The sequence below is a fragment of the Myotis lucifugus genome, unplaced genomic scaffold (assembly GCF_000147115.1).
Source record: "Myotis lucifugus unplaced genomic scaffold, Myoluc2.0 scaffold_2322, whole genome shotgun sequence".
NCBI classification, from domain to species: Eukaryota; Metazoa; Chordata; class Mammalia; order Chiroptera; family Vespertilionidae; genus Myotis; species Myotis lucifugus.
The window spans coordinates 1-25117 of NW_005873370.1; the positions used below are offsets into that span (position 1 = coordinate 1).

The window sequence follows — 25117 nt, forward strand, 5'->3', positions numbered from 1 at the left end:
TTTTGTTGCCGCTATGGCGGCGGCGCCCGGATCAGGGCCGGCGATTCGGCACTTCTGACTGAGGGGCCAGGCCAGGCGGAGTCGTCGGGGGCAGCGGAGCGGCGCACGGCAGAGCCAGCCCGGTCGCCGGGGACGCTGTCATGTACGGCGCGAGCGGCGGCCGCGCCAAAACCGAGAGGAAAAGTGGCGCGAAGGAGGAGGCCGGGCCGGGCGGCGCCGGCGGCGGGGGGAGCCGAGTGGAGCTGCTGGTGTTCGGCTATGCCTGCAAGCTGTTCCGGGACGACGAGCGGGCCCTGGCCCTGGAGCAGGGGCAGCACCTCATCCCCTGGATGGGGGACCGCAAGATCCTCATCGACAGGTCGGTGCCTCCCCGCCCGTCGCTCCGTCCTCGCCGCGCCCGGGTGATGTCGTCTGATGTTGACTTGGGGGCCGGGCCGGATCGGGGTGTCCTGTCCCCCCAGCCCCCGGGGTCGGGAGGAGGAGGAGGAGGAGGAGGGGGACGGTGAAACCTGCCCGAAGGCTCAGGCGGGAGCCGGGCCGCGTCTCTCGCCGGCGGGGTCGGCGCTGCCCCCGCGACCCGCACCCCGGGCGGGAGCCTCGATCCGGGGCGCCCGTGTGAGTGACGCTCGCGGGGCTGTGGCCCTGGATTCCCACGCAGCCCCCCCGCCCCCGGCCCGGCTGGGGTGTCGGGCGAGTTGGACGGATTCCGGCGGCGGCGGGCGAAGGTGCCCGTCGGGGTGCGGCGCCCCGGGATGCGGACGCGCTTCTTTTCAAACTAGACCCGCGCCGTTGCGCACCGGGCCCCCCCGCCCCGGGGTCGGTCCCTAAAGATGAACTCGATTGGAAGAGGGTGACGTCACAGGGTGCAGGGCGTTTGCTCCCCTCCACCCCCACCGCCCCCCGTGTTTTCCCCCTTCTTCTCCCCTCCTCGCCTTTCGTTGATTGGCTTGGTTGCGTTGGGGCTTGGGTGTTTTTTGGGGTGTTTTTTTGGGGGAGCCGTTTAGGCGACTCCACTTCTGGGGCCCGGACTGAAAATGTGACCGTGACCACCAGCCATTAAATTGGACCCCCCCTCCCCCCCAGTGAGGGAAGCCCATCGGCTGAGCCGATTGAGACCTGGACTCGGCCAAGCGCTGGCCGGTGACGGGCTGCCCTCCGAGCCGCCACGTGGACGCGCTCAGGACCCCTCGGCCTCCTCCACCCTGACCTCCCGGTGGAGTCAGAGCTGGACCAGAGGACGGGGCTTGGGATGGGAGGTCAGGCCGGTCGGGGCGGCCCGGAGGCTCCCGCCCCCGCCCGTCTCCGTCTCCCGGAGGCTGTGGCCGCGTCAGCGCGATGCGCTCCCGTTGGCTGGGACCGTGGGTCGCGCCATCCCAGCCCCGGGCCGCTCTCCCTCCGTCCGGCCCAGAGGGAGGCAGGCCGCCCCGAGCTGGTGGGGAGCAAACGCCGCGCATGTGCCCTGTAACGTTCTCAAACGAGGAACCACGTTTGTGCCTTAAGGAGGTTTGCACCAAAGTAAAAGCCATCCTGCAGCCGAATGAAATGCAGTCGCTTCGCGACCCTGGGGGTGTTGGCCTTCTGTCTTGAAAATGCCCTTTTTGGGGTCCTTCTTGCGAAAGTCAGCGTTAAACATCGGCCGACTTTGGTCTCTGGGTTCGCCTTAGTGACCCCAGATCTGCCTGGACGCGGAGGTGAAATTCGCAGGCTCAGTCCTTGGCTGCGGGCGCTCGCTCGTTGGCGGCGCTGCATTAGTCGGTTATTTGAAGGCGCAACAGAAAGGGCCTTTCTGTGTCCGTGCGGCTGTGTCCGTGCGGCTGTGTCCGTGGCTGTGTCCCGGCACCGTTTCCTGGGCTGAAGGGCAGAAGCGGCCCGGCCGCACCCCCGCCTGGCGCTCCGGCCAGCGAACCTCCTCGAGCTGCATGTGCCTGTCGTGTTGTGTGTTCGTGTGTCTCTACCCCGTAACCCAGCACTTATCTCCTCAGCCAGTGGCTAGGGGCCAGCCTAGCCCAGATTTTACTCCAATGGACCACGTTTCTTGGGTGAAGAATCTCCTGAGAGTTCGGGACTAGCAGAGAGAAGGAGGAAATGTCCAGCGTTGGGTTCTTACGGATAGGTATTTATGGACTCGGTTTGTGTGACTGTAAGCTATGATACTTGACTTTTCAGAAAAATATATTTTTTTTTGCAAATGACATTAAATAGTTGAGCAAACCATAAACGGTAAGAACTGCCACCAAGTGGATCTACCATTTATGCTGTTAAAAGATTGTTTACCTTTAACTATAACTTTTATCATATTGTAGAAAAGAATTTAGACTTTGTTAACATAACTTGAGTTTGCAAGTAGGTGAGATGTGGCTAGCCAAATTAAATATAAATCAGAGAGTAGTTCTTATGTTTGTTTTAATACTTTATTTCTTTATTTAATTGGTAAGTATGTATATATAAAAGCTCACACACAAAGCAACCTCGACGTTAACTTCTCCCCACTGACCAGCGTGTTCCTGTTACAGATACGATGGGCGCGGTCACCTGCATGACCTTTCTGAGTACGACGCCGAGTATTCCACCTGGAACAGAGATTACCAGCTCTCGGAAGAGGAGGCGCGAATAGAGGCCCTGTGTGATGAAGAGAGGTATTTAGCCTTGCATACGGACTTGCTTGAGGAGGAGGCAAGGCAAGGTACTGCTCAAGAAAAACTTACTTAAGCCACAAACGTTTTAAATTTTTAAGTATTTAAATTTACTCCCATTCATTTTTTTATACTCACTCTTTCTGATATTATCTTGACAGTACCCAGTGGATTGGAAAAACAGGCGTCTTTGCGTTCTGGGAGGACCTCAGGATAGTTTATATGTAGAGCCACAGAGACTTTTCCCAGCTTTTGAGGGCAGACTGGGATTTGACAAAACAAAAACCAAACTCTTTAACTGTTCTCCTTTAACAGTATCGTATGAACTACAATTGATGTTCTTGTCTTTGCCTTCACAATCTTTAATGCGGTTCTTAATCCCAGATTTCTCAGCAGGAAGAAATTTTCCACAAAAGACGTGTATTCTGCTGTCTGGTAAAATGTACTGGCAGAAGTACACGTCGATAGATGTGAAGTGGGAATTTTTAAACGTTGCCTCGAAGAGAGGTTGAAAAAGTGTGTTTTATGCTTTACTGATAGCTACGACTTTAGAAATATATGGACTTTTCCTCAGTAAATTTCTATGTGTAATAAAGTTCTCATTTTTATTCAAGAGGAAGAATACAAGCGCCTGAGTGAAGCCCTCGCCGAGGACGGGAGCTATAACGCGGTGGGGTTCGCGTACGGGAGCGACTACTACGACCCGTCCGAGCCGACCGAGGAGGAGGAGCCTTCCAAACAGAGAGGTGAGGCGGCCGGGCCCGGTGCGGGCTCCTTCCACCTCTCTCTCTCTCTCTCTCTCTCTCTCTCTCTCTCTCGATTTGCTGAAGTGGTTGAAGTGGTTTTGCTTGTGGAATAGAATGGAAAACTGGGAAGCGTTTCTAGAATAAACGATAGGAAAAAGGGAAAGGACCAGTCACTGCTCCCTACGTTGCTCTTTATGTCGGTGCCGCCTCCTGGGCCCGGCCCTGAAGGTGTGTCTTCTTTCTACACAGAAAAAAGTGAGGCTGACCATGTGGAGGAGAACGAGGAGCCCTTCATTGCCCCCGTGGGACTGAACGTGCCGCCGGACGTGGAGCTGGTATGTGCGGGTCTGCCTGTCCTGTCCTGTTGGTCACGGTCACTGCTTGTTTGTTTACTGATTTATTGTCTATATTTTCCTACAAAAAAGGAGGACTCTTGTAAGAGCCCTTCCCAGGACAGAAATATTAGTCAGCAGTCATGACACCAGCTGCCAGGTTCCCATGCGTCCTCCTCCCTTTTCCCGTTTCACAGGGAGGAGGAGGCCATGCAGAGCGAGTCCAGCCCACAGACCGTGCTCTGCGAGGCCAGCTTCCCCATTGCTTTTCCTCCTTACGACCACCAAGGTCGGAGTTCAGAGCCGATGGGAAGGAACGCAGGGTCAGACTGTTTTCAACATCTCGCTTTACCTTATTCTAAAACACGGGAACAGCACCACGCTGGCATCCTCCGCGGTGTCGTTATCAGACACTGTCAGGAAACAGGAGGCAACCTGCGGAAAACAGTGTAACGCTCTAACCCAAAGCATGACTCCGTGCGTCCACCTGCATGGACGCAGGTCCTGAGACGCAGGAACGCGAGTGGCAGCTGCAGGCCTTACGCTGACCTGAGCTGTCAGTCCCTCCAGGCGCTCTTGCTGCAGCTGGTCCCTGCTGGTTCAGGGCGAGGCTGCGGGGTGAGGGCCCGGCAGTCCCCTGGGTTACGGCCCGGCTGCCTGAAAGTCACGCGTGAGCTCACGGAGAAAAGCCAGGGTCATTTACGCACTTTCTTCTTTAACGAGGTGATGACTCCACTTGGGGTTCAGCTCTTTACGCCTCACCTGAGGGTATGTTTTTATTGATGTGAGAGAAACATCAATGTGTGAGAGAAACAACGTGGGTTGGTTGCCTCCTGTCTGGGCCCCGACTGGATGGAACCTGCATCCTAGGTCCACGCCTGATAGAAAGGGGACCCAGCCTTGTGGTGTAGGGGATGCTGCTCCCGCCAGCGGAGCCACCCGGGCGGGCAACCCAGGGTCAGGTCTGTGTTTGGAGCCCTGTGGCCGTGGCCAAGAGGAAAAACCAGTCATGTGCACGTGTGCTCTCTCCCAGCCTCCCACAGCCAAAATGCACGCCATCATCGAGCGCACGGCCCGCTTCGTGTGCCGGCAGGGGGCGCAGTTTGAAATCATGCTGAAAGCCAGGCAGGCCCGGAACTCGCAGTTCGACTTCCTGCGCTTCGACCACTACCTCAACCCCTACTACAAGTTCATCCAGAAGGCCATGAAGGAAGGGCGCTACCCGGTGCTGGCCGAGAGCAGAGGGGACGAGAAGCAGAGTGAGTGAGGCGGCTGGCTCCTCTCGTCGGGCGGGGTCGCGGGGCGTGGGGGGGTCTGGGAAGGCACAGAGGGCTGCTCCCACACATGCCACACAAGCCTGCCCTTCAGCACCCAGTGTCTGCCCGCCCTGCCACGGATGGTGACGGTACCACTGCGGTCACCCCGCGGTGTGCACCTGGGAGAGGGTGAACATAATTAAATGGGTTTTTCAAATATATATATACTTTAGAATATATTTTATTGTTTTTTTACAGAGAGGAAGGGAGAGGGATAGAGAGTTAGAAACATCCATGAGAGAGAAACATCCATTAGCTGCCTCCTGCACAGGCCTCACTGGGGATGTGCCCGCAACCCAGGTACATGCCCTTGACCGGAATCGAACCTGGGACCTTTCAGTCCACAGGCCAACGCTCTACTCACTCAGCCACACCAGTCAGGGCTTAAATATATTTTTATTGATTTTAGAGAAGAAGGGAGAGGGAGAGAGAATCATTGATTGGCTGCCTCCTGCGCGCCCCCTACTGGGGATCGAGCCCGCAACCGAGGCATGTGCCCTTGCCCAGAATCGAACCCGGGACCCTTCAGTCCACAGGCCCACGCTCTGTCCACTGAGCCCAACCAGGGAGGCCATAGTGAGATGTTGGTGCCATTGGAACACACTGTCTCAGCTGAGCAATGTCCCCTCCCCGTCTGGCCCTCGGCGTTTGTAGAGAAAGCAATGCCCTTCCCCATGGGGCTGGGCCGGAGCCCACTCCTCCCACGGCGCAGAGACGACATGCCAGCTTCACTCTGTTTTCACTCTCTGTCTCGGGCTGTCGTCCTGGGACGGTATCTAAATGGGGAGTCATTCCAGGGGACTCTGCACAGTGTGCTGGGCCGTGGTCTCTGCACACGTCCGCCATTGGGGGTTTCCCTCTTCAGCTGAAACAGCTTCAGTAGACGACAGCTCTCACCGCCTTCCTGTGTTGTAGCTTTAAAAATACCTGTTGCTGTTACTTTACGTTCATAAATCAGTTAGGAGTTTTTGTCTTTTTTGCTAAAAAATTGAAATACACAACGGCTCTGACGAGTGAGGGCTGGGCGAGCTCGGGCCCCCCTCCCCCGCTTCCTGCTGGACACCTGGTGGCAGCGCGGCCTCCCCTCCTGAGACGGGTGTTTCTTGCAGAGTCGGGGGTCAGCTCGGACAACGAGGACGACGACGACGAGGGTGACGGCAGTTACCTGCACCCGTCGCTCTTCGCCTCCAAGAAGTGTGACCGCCTGGAGGAGCTGATGAAGGTCCTTATCTCGTTACCGAGCTGTGTTTTTATTGCATCACAGAACTGCTGGCTTAATTTCAGAAACTTATTAAGAAAGCATTTCTTTTCTATGATAGCTGTATCCTATTTTGTCATCATTGAGGTCTATTTTGCACTGTGGCAAAGGAATTTACTTTCTTTTGTATCTCAGTTTATAAAACTCATGAGCAAATTATTTCCATTTATTTTAACTGCCTTTGAATAAGTAAAATGTCGTGAAGACTTGGAGGTGGTTGTGCAGAACCCATTGTGACAGGATCGGGTCTTACAGGTGTGAGTGTGTGCAGTCTGGTCCCGGGCCTGCCTTCTCCTTTCCTCGGGGTCACTAGGAAGATCGAAGCCATCTGTCTGCTCAGTTCCTCCGGGAATCGCAGCTAGAGGCTGAGCCAGCTCGTCAGGGCGTGTGTGTGCATGTGCGTGCGTGTTCCCTGCAGCGTGCACGCTGTGTCTGGAGTCAGGCTGAGTGTGACCGTGCTCCCTCTGTCCGCAGCCTCTGAAGGTGGTGGACCCGGGATCACCCCCTGGACCATGCTGGTCCGCAAAGCCCAGGCAGACAGTCCTGCCCCCACCCCTCCCTCGGCAGAAGGCGCAGCCGGGCAGCCCTCCCAGGTGGAGTACACCTCTGACTGTGAGTACCTCGCCGGGCGCACCTCGCTGGGCGCCTCCCGCCTCCCCCCCCCCGCGCCAGCTGCAGGGCTTTGCCAGCAGGGGTCCGCGGGCTGAGGCGGGCGTGCAGTCTGTGGAGGTGCCGTCTGAGCGTGCGGCTCGGTCCTTTGGTTTGTTGCCACCTCCAGCGTCAGCTCTGGGTTCCAGGAAGGACTAGGAGCGCGAGGGCAGGAAGCAGGTGCCGGTGACACTGCCCCTCCTCAGAGACCCCCCGGGGTTTCCTTCAGCTCGCGGGCGGTGCGGCCGGCCTTCCCGTCCTGCGCAGGGGCTGGGAAACGGGCTTCCAGCTGGTCGCCCGGACAGGCAGCGCCGTGTTGAGAGAGGGAGCATGGACGTGGGGCCGTGCAGTGCTGCCCGTCAGGGTCCTTTCCTTCGACGACGGGCTCCTCGAACTGGTTACGGCTCCATTTCCTCTCTCGTCTTTAGTTGTTAAGGATTGTTCTTCGAGGGCAGATCTCAGCGTTCTTTCCAGGAAATCATTGAAAATATTTGACCTTGGTCTCACTATCAGCTCTTTTTATTGATTTATTTTTCTATTTTTTTAAAATATATTTTTTGTTGATTTCAGAGAAGAAGGGAGAGGGAGAGAAACATGAATGATGAGAGAGAATCATGGATTGGCTGCTGCCTGCACGCCCCCTACTGGGGATGGAGCCCACAACCCAGGCCTGTGCCCTTGACCGGAATTGAACCTGGGACCCTTTAGTCCACAGGCCAACGCTCTATCCACTGAGCCACACCGGGCAGGGCTCAGGTCTTTTTAAAGTATTTCCTTCAGGGATTAAATACTGAAGGGGAGAACCTTTATCACAGCCACAGAGCTCGCTCACTCAGCTCCTTCACGTGGAGCTCTGACCTGACGAATCCACCTGGAAAGCTTGTCACTCTCAGGTGGAGGCGGGGCCGTGGGCCTGAGAGTAATTCTCTCTCAGCGCAGGCCGCTCGTTTCCGGGACCAGGCTCGGTTAACGGGCAGCTGTGCCCTCTCGCCGTCCCCGGCACCGATCTTGCATCACTTTCATGTGCTGAATGAACATTCCTGGACTTTAACTCCGGTAACTGAGCGAACCCAATGCATTGTCCTAAAAAACCTCTTAGAGAACTTCGGTGGTTTCTTACACAGTTAGATCAGGTCAAACCACATTTCTTGGATGTTGACAGCACAGAGCAGGTCTGGCGTCCGCAGCTGCCTTTTCCCTGCGGGTGAAGCTGCGCAGGGGAGCCTGATGGGGATGTCAGCCCGGGTGACCCCTGGGCTGAGGCCCCTGGACGCCCCTGACGCCCCTGCTCTCGGCGGGGTTTTGTGTGGGCAGCTGGCACCCATGAATCGGGCGGGGGGACCAGGAGTTGTGCTCCGTCTCCCATCGTCCAGGTGTGCGTTCACTGGGGGACGGCTCTCCGGCTCCCTTGCTTTTCAGACCTGCCTGCAGCTCCTTGCCTTGCACTTGCACTGGGTCCTGCGGCCGTTAGACTTTTTGCCGGGGAAGGAGTAGAAGTTCAGGGCAGTGACCATGGCTGGTTACCTGCTGTGCTTACCCCAATGTGCATCCGCGATGGTGCTGCGGGTCTGCAGACCCACAGGGCTGGGCAGGAGAGGGCAGGCCGCAGCAGGCAGGCTGGAGGCTGTGCGACACAGGAGTTACCACGCGATGCAGAGGGGCCGCAGGTGTCAGAGGGCTCCCCGCAGCCCCTGCTATGGCCCAACAGGCCTCCCGAGGCCAAGACGAGCCATGGAGACCCTGCCCTTGCTCCACGCAGGCCCTGCCGGCCAGCCCCCCGCTGTGACGTCCTGGCTCCCGGCCTGGCCACGGTCCCCACCCGCAGTGCTCAGCAGGGCCCACGTGAGGAAGCACCGCTTCCCCTCGAGCAGGGGTTTGACATCTTCTCCCTCACCAGGTGGGAGAGCGTGGCGGCCTTTGGGGATGGTGCCTGGTGTTGCGGTTCAGGTTTTGGTCGTGTGCCCTGGGAGGGCCAACTCCGTCTGACCTGCACAGCCCAGCGGAGATGACGAGCCGGTGCAGGCAGAGCCGTGGTGGGCGGGACCTGGCTGGCCGTGCAGGGCAGGGATCCAGTGCCAGGTTTTCCAGGGAAGCAGGCAGTCCAGGGTGTGCAGTGACAGATCAGCGTACAGAGGTCGGCAGTAAGTTCACATCTTGTAAAACACTGGGTCCCGGTGCTGAGGGCGTCAGAGCTGCTCCGTGCAGACTGTGTAGCACTGGTCAGCGCTGCTAGCAGCTGGGGAGGGAGGACAGGCCTGGGCTCCAGGGATGGGAGTGAATGGTGGTGCAGAGCTGAGGCCTGGGGCTGTGAGGAGGGCAGGGCCAGGGCCTCGTGGAGAAGAGCGTCCCCATAGGCCCTAGGGTCCCTTCAGCGGACGCCTGCTCAGGCCTGGGGTCATGGGCGGGAGGCGGCTGGAGGGTGTGCTCTGGTCCAGTTTCCAGGAGGAGCCCGGCTGGCACACAGGCTGCAGGTCAGGATGACGCCGAGCGGGCGTGTGAGCACCTGCGCCAGGTCCTGGGTGTTGCTTCCTGGGTCAGACTCTGGTGTCGGGAACAGCAAGGGCCTGGGCAGCCTGGAGCCGAGGCAGCGTGAAGGACGACATGTCCGTCAGGTCACAGCGGAGAGCCCTCGCCTCGGGGCGGCCCTGGGTGTGGCGGCACAGCCTGGGAGCCGCAGGCCTGGGAGCCGGGCTCTGGGTTTACCTCACTCACCGCCAGGCTTCCCCACGGCCTCGCCCGCCGCCAGCCCCGCCGAAGTTTCCTTAAGCAACTGCCCTTCCTTCTGCCCTTGCAAAGGGTTCGGGTTCATTTCCACAGGAACAGGAGTTCTCTTTTCACTCATTTCATTAGATACACAGTTACAGTAGGTCCACTGGAAAATAGTTGAAGAGGAAAACTGGTGGTGACAGCAGAAAGTCCCAGCTGTCTGCAGAGGAGCGGCTGTGTCGTCCTGTGGGTGTGTCGTCCTGTGGGTGGTGGTCGGGGCCGCACACCCAGCCCCACCAGGAAGCTCAGCGCAGGACTGAGGGGACCCGAGTCAGCACCCGGTGGGAGGAGGTGCCGACACGGAGGTCCACCTCGAACCCAACAGCAGAGCCTCTTCCAGATGGGAGTCCAGATGTGAAACTCCCCGGAAATAAGGCACTTTCACAGATAAAGAATCATCTATTTTAAGCCAACAGACACATTCAACTAATGGAAAATGTGAAACTGTTGAGAAAGCAGGAAAAACTGTCTAACATACAAACAGCCTTTACGGCCAAGATGGAAAACAAGGACTGATAATCCCATGAACGGCAGCTCTCAGTGAGACGGGCAGAAGCAGCGGCCGCGTGCAAACGGGGGCCGCGCGCGAGGGACTCGGGGCTGCGTTTCCGTCTGCTGCAGAGGGGCCCCCGGGTCCTGGCAGCCTCGGAAGACAAGCGTCTGTCTCTTTAAATGAACCTTAGCTAGAAACCCTACGTACAGATGGACTCGGACACGTGCTTTCATTTGTCCGCCTGGCAGTGAGCTGCTTCTCATGCCCTTGGTTTGGTTAGGGTTTGCTGTCTCCTGCTGCTCAGCTGTAACTCCTTGCGGAAGAGGCTCGTAGTAGAGTTAATCCTACAGGAAGCGGTGTCACTGAAGTTCTGTCCAATATTACAGCATGCAGTTTTTTAAACATAAACAAAAAAAGAAATTAGTGAAATGCTAACTTTGTTTTTTTAATGTTTCATCCCATAAATAGCGTAAGTGAAATTAAATCACACCATGTGGCTGGATTTGCTAGATGTGCTTTGGCTGTTGTGTTTATAGCATTTCCTTTCTTTCTGCAAAATCGTGACCTTGAAGTGACTTTCCAAGCCCTTTTTTAAAATGACTTTATTGTTAGTCAAGAGAAGTAGAAGAAGAAAGTAAATATACTACCCAAGACCCCACCATCCAAAAATAGTCGTTTTCACTTTAGGGGACATCGACACAAATGGAGAAACAGGTCATTGTAGAAAGTAAAGAGGGAAAAGGGCAGCTCACATTGTACAGTTCAGAAATAATCTGTAAGTTGTGGCTGTGTGGATAGAAATAGTAAAGTGGACACTTTAAAATTTTACTTGAATTTAACACAAGAACCTTATAATCAGAAATCCGAGTGAAGTAACTGCATATCAGTGGTTCAGTTCTAAGGATTAGGAGAACAGTAAGAGGTAGAAATGGTAGGTTTTTTTAAAGCTGTATTTGTTACCTTGGGTTTTATTAGCTGTGAAGCTGGAGGAAGTTCGTGTTCATGGAACACCTTCCCTCTCCCCCGACCTGTGCCTGGTAAGAAGCGTGTTCTGTCCCACAGCTGTGCCTGAGCTGGAGCGCCCTCGCTGGTTAGTCTCAGCTCAGCGGCCCCGCGGATTCGCTTCCACCACGGCTTCCCCTTCCAGTTCTTCATCCCATTTGCCTCTTGGGGTTCGGATTTGATAAACAAGGAACTTTTGACGAGAGCTCTGCCCCATGAGCTCTTCCATACGTGAGAAATGCCTGCCTCCGGCCCTGGTGTGAAAAGGAAATCGCGTCCGAGTAGAAGATGCTCGGGGAGCGTTTTCTTTCTCGGTGACCTTTGCAAATAGAGCCTGGCGTGGTTCTTCCTGACGCGGGGACGCTGGCCTGCTGGCTGCTGCCCGGGCTGGGGGCGTGGGCTCGCTTTGCTGGTTGGTGGTTTTCATTAACGGCTCTCGGGCGCTGTTCTCAGAGCTCTTGTGTTTGGAAATGTCTGCTGCCTCTTGACATGTTGGCAGCTTGGCAGCGAAGGACACGTCTCACACTGGCCTGGAAGCGAGGGCATCGCTGAGCGTGTCTGGGCTGAATGTTGCTGTGAAAAGCGGCCGGCTCCATCTCCCCACCTCGCGGTGGGCGGCTGCGGCTCTGATTGGACACCTGAGCATTCGTTCTTCTTCGGTTCTGACGTTTGACAACTCGGTCAGCTCACATGCCCAGTTCCCTGTAACACGCCGTGCACCGTTCAGCCGCAGTCTCCTTCCCAGGAAGTTCTTTCCTGTTTACCCGAACGTCGGGGTCGGCTTCTTGGTGAGACGCCGCGTCCTCCCTGGGTTGTCTCTCTTCTGCTGTCATCCGTTGTGTGTCTTGGCTTCAGCGCGGCCATTCCTGTCCCTCTCTGTGCCGGTCGCGTGGCCGGTCCAGCCACGTCTCTTCTGTCCGGTGCGGCTGAAAAGCAGAGGCTGACATGGTGCTTTGTAAGCCCCACAGCAAGGCCTTCTCTGGTCCAGACGCAGCGTCTCCCGCGTTTCCGGTTGTGCCTTTTCTGTCGGGTGAGACCATCCCGCACGGCCTCCTTCTGTGCGGACTTTGTGTCTCCCAGGGGGTGTCTCGGGGTCACAGGAGGGAGCAGATGAGCTGCATGGCCGCGTGTCAGGCTCCCCACGGGGCGGGTGGGCCCAGCCCTTCCCGGTTCGATGGTGTTCAGAGGGTGGCGTCTGGGGGCCGTGCTTCTGAGGCGAGCGCTGCGGGCTTGGCGTTGTGAGGAGTTTGGGTTTGGTGACTTTTCTGGAGAGCGAATAGAAAAGCGCCCTCCTGCAGCCTGAGACCAGCAAGGCCCGAGGGCCTTTCTGGGATTGTTAACCGTGACCCGCGGCCAGCAGGGAGGTGGCTCTGAGGGCGAGGCAGCTGGAGGGAGAGGGGCGGCGGCGGGGACCCCTGGGCCGCAGGCACGGCCCTCACCCTCCCGAGCGGGGTCGGGAGTCAGTGACTGGCAGTTGCACGTGGGGTTTGAATATCGCTTTGACTTCTCCTGGGGTGAGGCCTTCAGGGTGAAGGGAGCGAACCTGACTCAGGTCAGCGCTGCTGCCGCCCAGGGACCGGGAAGCCCGCGAGCGGGGTGACGCTCAGACGGGACGACCTTCACGAGGGCGTCTCGCTGGAGGCGGAGCTGGGGGTTACGTTAGGCAGTGGGTCACCAGGAGTCGTTTGTTCTGACGCTGGTCCACCAGCCGTATCAGCAGAGGGTCTCGCGTGGCCCTTCAGCGTGTGGGTGGTGCCCACGAGACGTGTACTTTCATGGCACACGTTGGCACCAGGGCCGTGCCAGGCCGGGCACAGCGGAGAACGGGATTCCCTTCCCCGTGGGCCGTTGGAGACAGAGCAAACAGCACCGCCGAGTCGGGGAGGAACGGCTGGGAGAGGAGATTCAAGGGCAACCAGGGCTTAAAGTCACCAAACTTAGACCCGTCTGCTGGTGCGCGTCACCAAGACCGAGACTCGGGGGTCCGCTGCCGGAGGCCCGGTCGATGCCTGGGTGGGCGATGGGTGGGCTGCAGGGCAGGCAGCTGGGGTCGGTGACAGCGTCAGCCTGTCCCTGCTTCTCAGACGTGCTCAGCTGGTCACCCCTCGGGAACACGCGCTGTCCCAGCTCCCCCCACGGGAGCCCCAGGGCTTCAGAGGAGCTCGCTGTTCCCAGGACTCGGGAAGCTGTTTCCGTTCCTGCACAGACGGGAGGCTCAGCCCGTCCCCAGGAGCCTTCAGTGGGAGGGTTGTCTCTGGAGGTAGAGTCACAGGAGGTTAAGATCAGGTCGGAATATCTGAAGGACTAGCTAAGTGGGCCCTGAGCTTGCAGGAGACAGTGGAACAGAGGCGTGTGGGAGGTGACTAGGCAGCTCTCTGCCCTGTGCAGGCTGGCTCTGCTTCCAAGCACACGCAGCGCACACGCAGCGCGGGGGACACGCTTCTGAGCGGCCTGACGCCTTCAGCAGCGGGTTTTCCCTGCAGCTCCTCCTGCTCTGAGAGACGCCGCTGGAGCAGGCGTGTGGTGCTCAGGTCCCGGGAACGTGGAGAGACTGTGCGGTTGGAAGTGGACAGTGATGTTGCGCTGGGTGGGCGGTGCCCTCTCTGCTGCTCTCACTCCAAACGTGTGTTCACAGCGACGGTGGCCGCCATGTACTACAGCTACTACATGCTCCCGGACGGCACCTACTGCCTGGCCCCGCCCCCCCCGGGCGTGGACGTGGCCACGTACTACAGCACCCTGCCGGCCGCCGTGGCCGTGTCCAGCACTGCCGGAGTGACAGCCACCGCCCCGCCCCCGCCCGGGACCACGCCCCCGCCGCCCCCCACCACCGCGGAGACGAGCAGTGGGGTGGCCTCCACCACCATCACCACAAGGTGCGCCCCCACCCTGGGTGCCCGGTGCGCCTGTGCTCCTGGGCGGGGTCTTGTCACCGGGGGACCTGGAGGGTCTGCTGTCTGAGTGTTTATGATCCCAACGCCCAAGTGACGGAGTTGAGGGGGCAGCGAAACTGTCCCAACAAACACTCAGCAGCGAGGCCTCGGCACTTAGGGGTGAGCCCGCGTCTGCGACCACAGCTCCCTGGGCGTGGTCTGTGCCGGGGCCTCCCTGTGACCTGACGCTCCTCCCCGCAGTGCGCTCGCTCCCGTGGCCGCCATCATCCCCCCGCCCCCCGACATCCAGCCCGTGATCGACAAGCTGGCCGAGTACGTGGCCAGGAACGGCCTCAAGTTTGAGACCAGCGTCCGTGCCAAGAACGACCAGAGGTGAGGTGACGGGGTCAGTGCGTTACGTGATGGTCACGAGGGTTCGTGTAGCTTCTTTAAAAAAATCTAGCTGCATGTTTTTTAATGTTTTTAACCCTTATGTATTGAGGTAAATACATCTTGTGATGATTATGTTAAACTACTTAGAGTTGGAGTGGTGATATATATTTTTTTAAATATATTTTACTGATTTTCACAGAGAGGAAGGGAGAGGGATAGAGAGTTAGAAACATCGATCAGCTGCCTCCTGCACACCCCCCACTGGGGATGTGCCCACAGCGAAGGTACATGCCCTTGACCAGAACCGAACCCGGGACCCTTGAGTCCGCGGGCCGACACTCTATCCACTGAGCCAAACCGGTTACGGCTGGAGTGGTGATATTTTATTGCGTTACCTGTTTTACATTGAAGCTACCTTAGGAATTCAGGCTTTTCAGCAATCTGCTAGGGAAATTTAGACACATATCTTGGGGTGTTGTGTGGTTTTTTTAAATCAAATCATGTTTTGTGCCTCAGCAGTAAGACAACGTGAGGTTGGGTTTTGAGCGTGATGCGTGTGACAGGGACAAGCGATTTGCCTCCGTGCCCCAGCTCCCTTGTGTATAAAGTGGGCGGGGCTTCCGTGGGGCCACAGCGCAGAGCTGTGGGGGTGATTAGTTAGTGGTGGTGACAGTGTCCGGCTCCCCACGGTGCACAGTCACCACAGCCGGTCACCGCTCTGTGTGTGTGTGTGTGTGTGTGTGTGTTGATGACCCACCGGTTCCCTCTTCTGTCCGCAGGTTCGAGTTCCTCCAGCCGTGGCACCAGTACAACCCCTACTATGAGTTCAAGAAGCAGTTCTTCCTGCAGAAAGAAGGGGGCGACAGCGCTCAGGTACCTGAGGGTAGAAGGCGGGTGGGCGGGGCAGCGTAGAAACGCTGCTGCCCAGGGCAGGGTCTGAGCTGCCGAGTGGTTCTCAGCCCCGTTCCTGTCTGCAGGCCGTGTCGGCACCAGAGGAGGCTCCTGCAGAGTCGGCCCCTGAAAAGCCCAGCGACCCGGGGGAGGAAGGTGTGGCTGAGGACGCGGTGGACACAGGAGGGAGAGGCGGCCCAGGGGGCAAGAAGGAGTCGGCGTCCGGGAAGGCTGCCCCGGATGGGAAGCTGGTGAAAGGTACGCGGCCTGGCCTCCCAGGCGTTCCTGACGTTCGCACTCGCCGGGTGGGGCTGTCCCAGGGGCCCGAGCAGAACATTTCAAGGGATTAGTCTGGGCCTTCAGAGCCTAATTGACATGCAGACGTTGTCCCGGAAACCGCTTTCTCCCAGGCAGGACTCCGCCCATTCAGTCCCGTTCCCTTTATGTTTGCGAAGGATTTCTCATCCACAGGACAGACAGACGGACGTGACAGCCAACACAACAAAATAAAACAGGAGGAAAGCTCCTGGAGGGGGCAGAGCGGCCCACCCCCCAGGGGAGGGGAGCATTCTGAGCCGTGTTGGGCGCGGCCCCAGGCAGAGGCGCTGGGCGGTGCAGTGGGCACGACCTGGGAAGGTGACCGTGGCTGGCTTGCGGGGTTTGTTGCTCTGGGACATCAGCGGGCAGGGACCCCGGGTCCAGGCAAGAGGACTGACGTCCAGTGGCTGCTGCGCAGCGGCTGGGGGCTTTGGTGGCTCGATGCCTGGAGTGGAGCTAACGGAAGGAAGGGGAAGGGAGAAGGCAGTGCCGGGAACAGGCTGACGCTCCGCCGTCCCAGGGGAGGCGGGCAGGGCGGCGAGGACTGCACGTCTGTGTTCAGCAGAAGCCAGACCTCCGGGGATTCAGTCCAGAGCAGAGAGAAGGGCACTTTGGGGTTCAGTGGCAGTGACGCCAGCAGAAGTGTGTGGAGGGGAGGCTGGGCAGCAGCCTGTGCTGGGAAGGGGGCGCTTCCCTCCCCCGGTCTGAGCCTGAGAGCTGCAGGCCAGCCGGACAAGCCCGCCCCAGCCCAGCCCAGCCCAGCCCAGCCCAGCTCTGGGAAGCACAGCCTCTCGCGGGTGAGGAGACAGTCGCTGCCGCAGGAGTCGGGGCCACTGGAGGACGCGCGCCTGAGCCACGCAGCACGGGGCGCCTCCGACAGTTCCTAAGGAACGGGGGATCTTACATCTAATTTGTGTTCTCACAGAACTGGAGAGAGGATCAAACAAGTGCGACCCATATCGACACCTGGGAGAGGCCGCTTAGAAAGGGTTTTAAGCGTAATGAGAGCTCTAAGCTCGGAGGGGGTGGGAAGGCAAGTCAGCAGCGTCTCCGATCTCCAGGGGAAAGGGCGGGCGGAAGAAAAGGCAGTGGCGGAAGCACAGCAGGCTGTCCCCAAGGGGGACCAGTTGGCCGTCAGACCGAGGTCTGTAGCTTTAAATGCCAAACGATTAGCGGCATCTGAAATGTTGGGTGCAGACCTCCACAGAAGTCGGCTCCGAAATAATTAGTCCAGAAAGCGAGCGCTATGAGAGCATTTCTTACCAAAAAATTATCAAACGCAACGAAAATGTCAGAAAAACCTGGTGACACAGACTAAATTCTACCCGTGAGTGCCCCCCGCCTGCAACCGCCTGTGCATCACAGGGCTCGCTGGCTTAGCAGGAAGCACCGGGAGCAGCCGGAACCCGCCTGGACGTCCTCCGCCCACTGAGGCGCGTGGGGGGGGCAGGAGGGTGCCCGCTCTGCTTTGTTCCCTAACGCGGGTCTCCTCTCGCTTCCTCCACAGCTTCGTTTGCTCCAATCAGCTTTGCGATCAAGGCCAAAGAGAACGATCTGCTTCCCCTGGAAAAGAACCGGGTGAAGCTGGACGATGACAGTGACGACGACGACGAGAGCAAAGAGGGACAGGAGAGCGCGGGCGCCGCTGCGAGCGCCGACCCCGTGGCGGCCCCGCCCTGCGTGGTGGTCGAGGAGAAGCGGCCTCAGCTCACCCAGGAGGAGCTGGAAGCCAAGCAAGGTGTGTCCGTGTGTCCTGTTTGTGGCTTTTTGTTAATCCTCACCCGATGTTTGTCCATTGGTTTTTATAGAGAGAGTGGAAGGAGGAGGGAGAGAGACCGGGAGAGAGACCATCGAGTGGCTGCCTCCTGCACGTGCCGCCCAGGACCTGGGAGGAGCCTGCAACCAGGCACCTTCCCTTGACTGGAGTCAAACCCAGGACCCTTCAGTCCTCGGGCCGACACTCTACCCACTGAGCTACACAGTGTGTTAAACTCGCTGGTTGACCTGCTGAGGCGGCAGTGCTGAGGCTGCGACCCGTCGGCCCGCTGGGAGGTGGGATGCTTTGCGCCGTGGACAGCTGTCAGCCTCAGGCAGGCGGGGCAGGTTTCCACTCTCCCCGCTGTCCTGTGTGGAAGCCCACCCTCCATCTGACTGATTTTGAAAGTGAATCTAAAAATGCTGCTAATAAGCATTGTAACTAGTTCTTTCAAAATGTGTTTGGTCTGATTTGTTTGCCTGTCCTGACATTTCAGTCTCGCTCCTCTTTTAAAGTAACCGCTGTGGTGGTGCCCTTCCCGCTGTGGAAATTAGGAGAGCGGGTCTGAGAGCGCTGCCGGCTCTGACGTCGCTCTCTCCTCTGTCTGTTCCTTCAGCGAAGCAGAAGCTGGAGGACCGCCTGGCCGCCGCCGCCCGGGAGAAGCTGGCCCAGGCGTCCAAGGAGTCCAAGGAGAAGCAGCTGCAAGCGGAGCGGAAGCGGAAAGCCGCTCTGTTCCTGCAAACCCTGAAGCACCCCGCGCCAGAGGCCGAGCTCGGGAAGGCCGAGGACAGTCCTTTCACCGTGGAGGTGAGGCCACAAGGGTCGGCGTCTGCACTGGGTGCGGCCAGTGAGGCCTGAGTGTGGGCTCCCCCGGCCTCTTGGCTCCAGCCTCAGGGGGCCCTCCGTCACTGTCAGACCCGGCTTCAGGCCTGGGCCGTGGGGCTCTGCTTTGTGGCTCCCGCAGATCCTCACGCAGGGGCCGGGCAGTGTCCCCGCTGCAGTCAGAGCAGATCTCCCGCTCCTTCCTGAGCGGTGCTCTGTGTGGGTCAGAGAGCCCTGCAGGCTGACCTGCCGCTGCTTCCCGGAGTCCCCTCTCCCACGTCGGCAACCGCCTTCCCTCCTGGGCAAGGGCCCTGCCTCTCTGCTGTAATTATGTCCCATTCCTAAGAGCCGGGCCTGTGAAACGGGGTTTGCTGCACGGGGCCTGTTGGTTTGCTTCCTGAGCAGAGCGGCCTCCTGGCTCAGGTGCTCAGCGTTCTGTGAGGCTGGTCGGTGCTCTCGCCTCAGGGTCGGTCTGAGACGGTCAGGAACCCCTGCTGGAGTGGGAGGGAGAGCAGCGAGTGTGGTGTGGGGCCTGTCCGGGGCTGTGCTGTGGGCCCTGCTGAGCCCCGCCCACGGGGACTGCGGGCTCTGCTCCCCGAGGCACATCCAGGCTGAGCGTGGCCGGTCTGCCCACAGCAGAGGGCGGGAGAGGCACGTGGGGAAGACCTCCCGGCCGGGAGGGTAAGTGGGAGCAGCTCACGCGACCACTGACACTGTGCAGAGAGGAGGGAGCGCAGGGCCCTGGCCAGTGTGCTCAGTGGTAGGGCGTCGGCCGGAGCACCGAAGCGTCGCAGGTTCGAATCCTCCAGGGCACGTCCCTGGGTGACAGGCTCCGTCCTCAGCCCCCGTCGGGGTGTGTGTGGGAGGCAGCCAGTCGCTGTGTCTCTCGCTGATGTTTCCCTTTGGCCCCTGCCCCCTTCCCACTCTCTAACAATCAGTGGAAAAACCACCTCCACAGAAGGACTGACAGCAAAACCGACAGGAGAGCAGAGTGTCAGCCACGCCCACTTTCTGGCTGCAGCTGCAGGAATTACCTCACAGCCGGGCCGAAGCCTGAGCCACTTTCATTCCCTTTACTGCGCCCATGTCAGGCGTGCAGTGAGTGAAGGGCTTAATTAAAAGGCATCTGCATACAGGAGGCCTCCTGGTTATACCACGGCCGCATCTGTCTTTCCGGGCGACTGTTTTCATGAGAGCTCGGTCCCCCCCAGAGCCGTCACCCGCAGCCCTGCGTTCCCCACGCTGCCGCGTCACCTGCCGCAGCCCCAGGCCCGTCCTTGCGAGCACGGCAGGCGGTGCTCCCGTCATCTCTGAGCGTCTCCCCCCGTGTTCCAGCGAGTGTTGTGCGTCTGAGACGCAGGCTGAGTGTTTATGCCTCTTGTTTAAATCACGGGGTCGATCCTGCTGGGAGTCTAGTGGGGGAGGTTGTCGCTACTGAACGATTTCTGCAGGAACGCGTGGCACTAGCAGACGGTGATAAATGCCTTTAATTGCTTTGAAACAAAAATACTGGAATTAAATTGGCAATTGTCACAAATGAGATTCACACTCGGAAATATTTCCAGCCTAAAGCAGCTTCTGAGACGGTGTCCTGGCTCCTCCAGTGTCCGGGTGCAGGGCCCGCGGGCCCCAGTGTATGCGGCAGGGCTTCAGCCCGCAGAGCGACTGGGACTTGGGGGGCCAGCCCCCATCTCTGGTGCACGTGTGTTCTCATTCCAGGTGATGTGACGGGCCCTGGGGGTCCTGTCAAGGCGGCCCTGACTGGGAACGGGGCTGCTCTGTGGGCTCGTCCGCCCGGCGGGCTGCTGAGCCTGGCTGGTTCCTGCTCCTGTGCCCGCAGCCTGTGGCCGGAGGAGGGGCTCCGGTGAGGGCGCTGGGCTGGTTCACCCTGCGGCCGGCTGAGTGAGCTGGGTCTGGTTGTGGCCACAGCTACCAGCTTCGTGTTTCTCTTCCAAAGTCATTTTCCGAGCGGCACCGACGTCCGTAAACACTGATGTGGGGGCTGAGGAGTCTCTTTTGGTGCAAAGTCGCCATCATGTATGAGAGAGCGAGTGTGGCTCTCTTCCCAGCCGTGTCTGTTCATCAGGTCCGGCCGCGTGGCTGACGGGTGGGAGGGGTCCTTCCGGGTCTGGGGAGCCGTCTGTTCCCGTGAGGCCTGCGCTGGTTCAGAGCCGCGTGGAGAGACGTGGTCCCTGAGGTGTCGTTGCGTCTGGTGCGAGGGCCTCGGGCAGTCGTGTGAACGGACGTTTTCAAACGCCACGTTGTCTTTGCTTCTGCTCCCAGGAAGCCAGCCCCGTGGCCTGCCCTCTCCTGAGTGGGGGCCGACCTCTGCCGCTTGTCGACATGAAACCCCCAGAAGGGCCCTCGAGCAAAAGCAGAGACCCTCCCCGCGAAGAAGAGAGAGAGAAGAAGAAGAAGAAGCACAAAAAACGGTCTCGAACAAGGTCGCGCTCCCCCAGGTACCACTCGTCGTCCAAGTCCCGGTCTCGGTCCCACTCGAAGGCGAAGCACTCCCTCCCCAGTGCCTACCGCACCGCGCGGCGCTCCAGGTGGGTGTGCGTGTGTCTGTGTGTGTGTGTGGGGGGGGGGTGCGTCCTGCAGGCCCAGACAAGAGCTCTGGAAAACATTTCTATGCCCTGGCGGGGGCTCTGTTAGTCGGGGTGCATGCAGGAGGCAGCCCATAGGTGCTTCACATTGACGCTTCTCTCTCCTCCTTTTCTCTCTCTCTCTCTCTAGAAAAAAATCAATAAAAACCTCCTTGGGTGAGGATTTTAAAAAAGAAAGTATTTTTTATTTTCTACTTAACTCTAAACCTCACGAGCTACTGGCAGGTTTTTAAGGAGATTTATCAAATGCCAACAGGCCCTGGGGGACGCACACACGGCCGCGGGCTGACTGTGAAACGCCCTGGGCTGGGGTTTGTGTTTAAAGGCGTGGACTTCCCTCGCGCCCCGACGCCTGTGGGTGTGACGGTCAGGGCAGCGGAGCTTGTGCCGCATCCTCCCATCTGCTCCGCACGAATTGTGACCCAGAGGGGCTCCGCGGCTCAGCACTGATTGGCCTCCCGCCGAGAGCCACTGTTGCACTGGGAGCTGCCTTTGCCGGGAGCCAGGTTTTGAAAGAGCAGCTGAGCTTAGCGTCTCGGGCCGCAGAGCCCACTCCTGGTAAAGCAGGCTTGTTTGTTTTCAAGTAGCTGCTGAGGGCTCAGACAGTTTTCAGCTCTAAACCTTGGGGTGTTCGGTGACGGCCTTTCTCCTGTGGCTGTGGGTCCTCTCCCGCGGGAAATGCAGGTGTGTACGCTCTGTGCTTGGGCACAGCTGCCTGTCAGCGTGTGTAAGGGCTCGTCTGACATCACGTGGTGGACACGGACAGTGTCGGCCTCGGGCCTCCGAGCGGTGACTGGCCAGGAGCTCCCACCTGCCTGCGTCCCAGTGAGCCCGCCGGCTGCTCGCTGTGAAGGCGGTCGGCCTCTTCCTGAGGCGGGAGTTCCGCTTTCACGTCGGGTGCGAGCGCAGTCCAGCCCCGGGGTCTGTGGGCCCAGGACTGCGGGTGGCCCTCGTCATTTAGCAAGGACGCGCAGGTGTCAAAGCGAGTGGACTTCCTCATGCCGAGTTCGTTGTAGAATTCCCCGTGGAGCGTCCGTGGTGCCGGAGCTTTGTCTAAGCAGAGCTTTCCTCGGGGTCTGGTTCCGCCAGCCCAGCCCATGTTCTTGTGAGTGTGGCGTGTGCCTGGGTCACACCCTCCCCACTCCCCCCTCCCCCCGGGGCACCACACGCGCCCGTCACAGCCGCTCCAGGGCGGCCGCAGAGCAGGCAGTTCCCACGTAGATTGTGACCTCGAGCAGATTGGCCAGGAGAACCCTGGGACAAGGCCTGCCCCCCCTTAGAATCTGTCCCATAAATCTTAGAAAAGGCCTGTCTGGGGGGGGGGGGGGGGGGACAACACACAAGACCTTTGAGGAGCAGCTCTGCGGGGGGCCGGGCCCTCCCAACGGGCAGTGTTCCCGGGCGACTGGGAGTGTGGTCTACACTGGTCTTTAGAACAACAATGTGTTGTGTTGAGCGTTTTATTGTAATTAAATGATTCAATGTAGGATTTTTTAAACTGGCAAAATCAAACTGCTCTTCTTGATTGTTTTTTGAGTGGGTTGTCATAGAAACAGAACAAGAAGAAACTGGGTGTTTTTTTTTTCCATTTCTGCTTATTGCAGGACTTCCCAAACCAGTAATTTCACAGAACAAAAAACTAGATGAAGGATCCTGGGCCCATCATTAAAGGTCCCTCCGTTAAGGACCGTGTCCCTGTGGGAGGGTCTCGAGTGGGAGTCGGTGCCGGGGTCGCAGGGCCTGGTGCGTGTCCTGCGGGCACGTGAGAGGAGGATGGGGTGTTGATGGGGTTGCACCCCCGATGTCGTCACTGTGATCCCTTAGCCTACGTTCCCGAGAGGCTAGAGGGCACGGCCGATGGGACCGGAGGTTTGGGCTTCGTGCTCAGGAGCACAGGCCACGCCCCCTTGCGTCCCAGTGTCCCTGTTGCCATGGCGCACTGGGATCTCCTTGCTTTCCTTGCCTGGCTTTGGTAGAAGCCGCGGGAGCAGAAAGAGGCAGGAAGGAGGCTGCAGGCCCGAGTCAGGGCTGTGGCACTGGGGCCGGCACAGCTCCGGTGCAGAGTGAGCTGTGCGCTGCGTAACGTTTAGCGTCGCTGAGGCAGGTGCTCTGGGACGGGAGACAGTGTCCCAGCAGAGCAGTGAGTGGGGCGGGCCTCCGGCAGGACTGACAGGCGCCCGTCGCCCGCACCCCGGACTGAGGTCCCTCACCGCCTCGGCAGACGGGCGCCTGCGGCCAGCCAGCAGGACTGAGGTGCCCGTTCCTCTGCCAGGTCCCGGTCCCGGTCCCCTCGGAGAAGAGCTCACTCTCCCGAGAGACGGAGGGAAGACAGAAGCGTGCCCACCGCCTACCGGGTGAGCAACAGCCCGGGCGTCAGCAGGAAGCGGACCCGGTCCAGGTAGGCAGCTGGGGGCCTGGGGAGGGCCTCGCTCTGAACAGGCTGCAGGTCCTGGGAAGCCGCTGCTTTGGCGAACGCTGGGCCCCTCGCAGCCCTTCTCCCTGTGGGACACGAGCACAGGGGCCTCCGCCGTGCCCGGGTCACCTGTCCGGCCGCTGCCCCTCAGGACCACACGCGCACCGTTACTGTTGGCGGGAAGATCGGAGGTTCGAGTCTTGAGTAAATTCCAGCAGGTGACTGTGACCAGGCCAGGCCGCCGCCCCCAGCACGGCCCAGAGCAGGGGAGGGCCTGTCGTGCCCCTGACCGCCGGCCGGGGCCTGTCTTCGCTGAGGAGAGCGAGGGAGGCCGGCGCCCTGGTCTGAAAGGAGAAGCCGTGGCTGGTGCACCTGGTCTGGGCCTCTGGCACCGCAGCAGGTCCCCACTCCCCCGCCCAGGGGTCTCCGGGCACTGAGGGCTGACCTCACGCTAGAAGCCCAGGCACCGCCACTGACCGGACAAGACACCTCGTCCTCTGTGCCCGTCCAGGCCTGGGCACCCAGCTGGGAGCCTGGCCGGGACAGGGCTCCCGTTCCTGCCACTTGGCCAAGGGTGCATCTGCGACTCGTGCTTTATCACGTGGCGTGTGAGGTCCTTGTCTGTCCCGCGCGGGAGTGCGCAGCCCCGGCTCCAGCGGGTGGGCGGAGCGTCGGGGTCCCGGGGACGGCTGTCCGGGAAAGGCAAGGAGCGGCCGTGCCTCGGAGCCTCCGTTTGGTGTCACTCGCTACCGAGTGCGCGTCAGGACCCCGGGTTCCAGACCTTCCAGAGGGCGGATCCCACTTCCAGGTGCGAAGCTCACTGCCTGGGGCAGAAGACGCAGCCGCCACCTACCTGCCTGTCCACGGGGACCTGGCCGAGCAGCCTCAGGCCCGCCCTCCCCGACAGCTGCCGCTCTGACAGGCCTGGCTCACGAGAACGTTCCCGAGACCGGCGAGTGCTGAGCTCCATTAATTGACAAACGTGACCGCTCAGATGTGACTCCTAAAGCAGGTCGTGTTAACATTTGAAATGCATCATCGCCTTTGGCATATGTCAAGGGCATGGTCTGAAGTTAATTCCTTGTAGCAGAAGCGCTCTCCTGACAGAAGAGTTCTGACTTCGCCCTCAGATTAAGAGATGTGGGAGAAGACGGGGCCACGCTGGGCATCGTGGGGACTCGCCTGCTCTGGGACGTTGAGGTCACGCACAGCAGGCACCAGGGCTCGCCGCCTCCAGCACGGGGCCACCACGCATCTGACGCGAGTCCCCGCCCACGTGGCAGGAGCATAAAAGTCTACAGAGAGATTCTGGAAAATCCCCAAATATTTGGAAGTGAACACATTTTTAATTAATTGAAGGTCAAAGAAGAAATCACAAGAGAAAGTAGAAAATATGTTTTATTTCAAAGAGGAAGGGAGAGGGAGAGAAACATCATGGACTGGCTGCCTCCTGCACGCCCCGCACTGGGGATCGAGCCCCCAACCCTCTCTGGGGGAGCTGTGCTTAGAAGGAAGGTGGGAGCTTTGAGTGTTTACACTAGAAAAGGAAGGTCTGAAAACAGCGACCCGCTCCTCTGCCTTGAGAAGCTAGAGAGAACACACTAGGCACAGACTACACAGAAGCCAGGAAGTGATACAGATCAGAAATCAACAACACAAACTAACCGGAAAACAGTACAAACAAAAGTGGGCCTTTGGAATGATCAGAAAATTGGTAAATCTTTATGTGGCTTGATCAAGAATGAAGGACCCTGCAGACATTATTAATAAGGCGGTAAAATGTTACTTGTTTGGCCCATGGACTGGAGGGTCCTGGGTTCGATTCCCGCCAACGGCACGGGCCTCAGCAGC

The 25117-nt window shown here is 59.2% G+C and overlaps 1 protein-coding gene across 1 annotated transcript; it reads left to right on the plus strand.

Moving 5' to 3' along the window:
* Positions 1–6: 6 nt before the first annotated feature.
* Positions 7–23343, plus strand: SFSWAP (splicing factor SWAP). Its single transcript, XM_014450452.2, is given in 16 exon segments — positions 7–358; positions 2514–2683; positions 3248–3379; positions 3629–3714; positions 4745–4970; positions 6137–6249; positions 6760–6786; positions 6789–6897; positions 13830–14070; positions 14329–14460; positions 15240–15333; positions 15438–15609; positions 17177–17407; positions 18042–18232; positions 20531–20796; positions 23126–23343. Coding segments are annotated over 16 exon segments (2538 nt in total). The 5' UTR covers positions 7–140; the 3' UTR covers positions 23256–23343.
* Positions 23344–25117: the final 1774 nt, after the last annotated feature.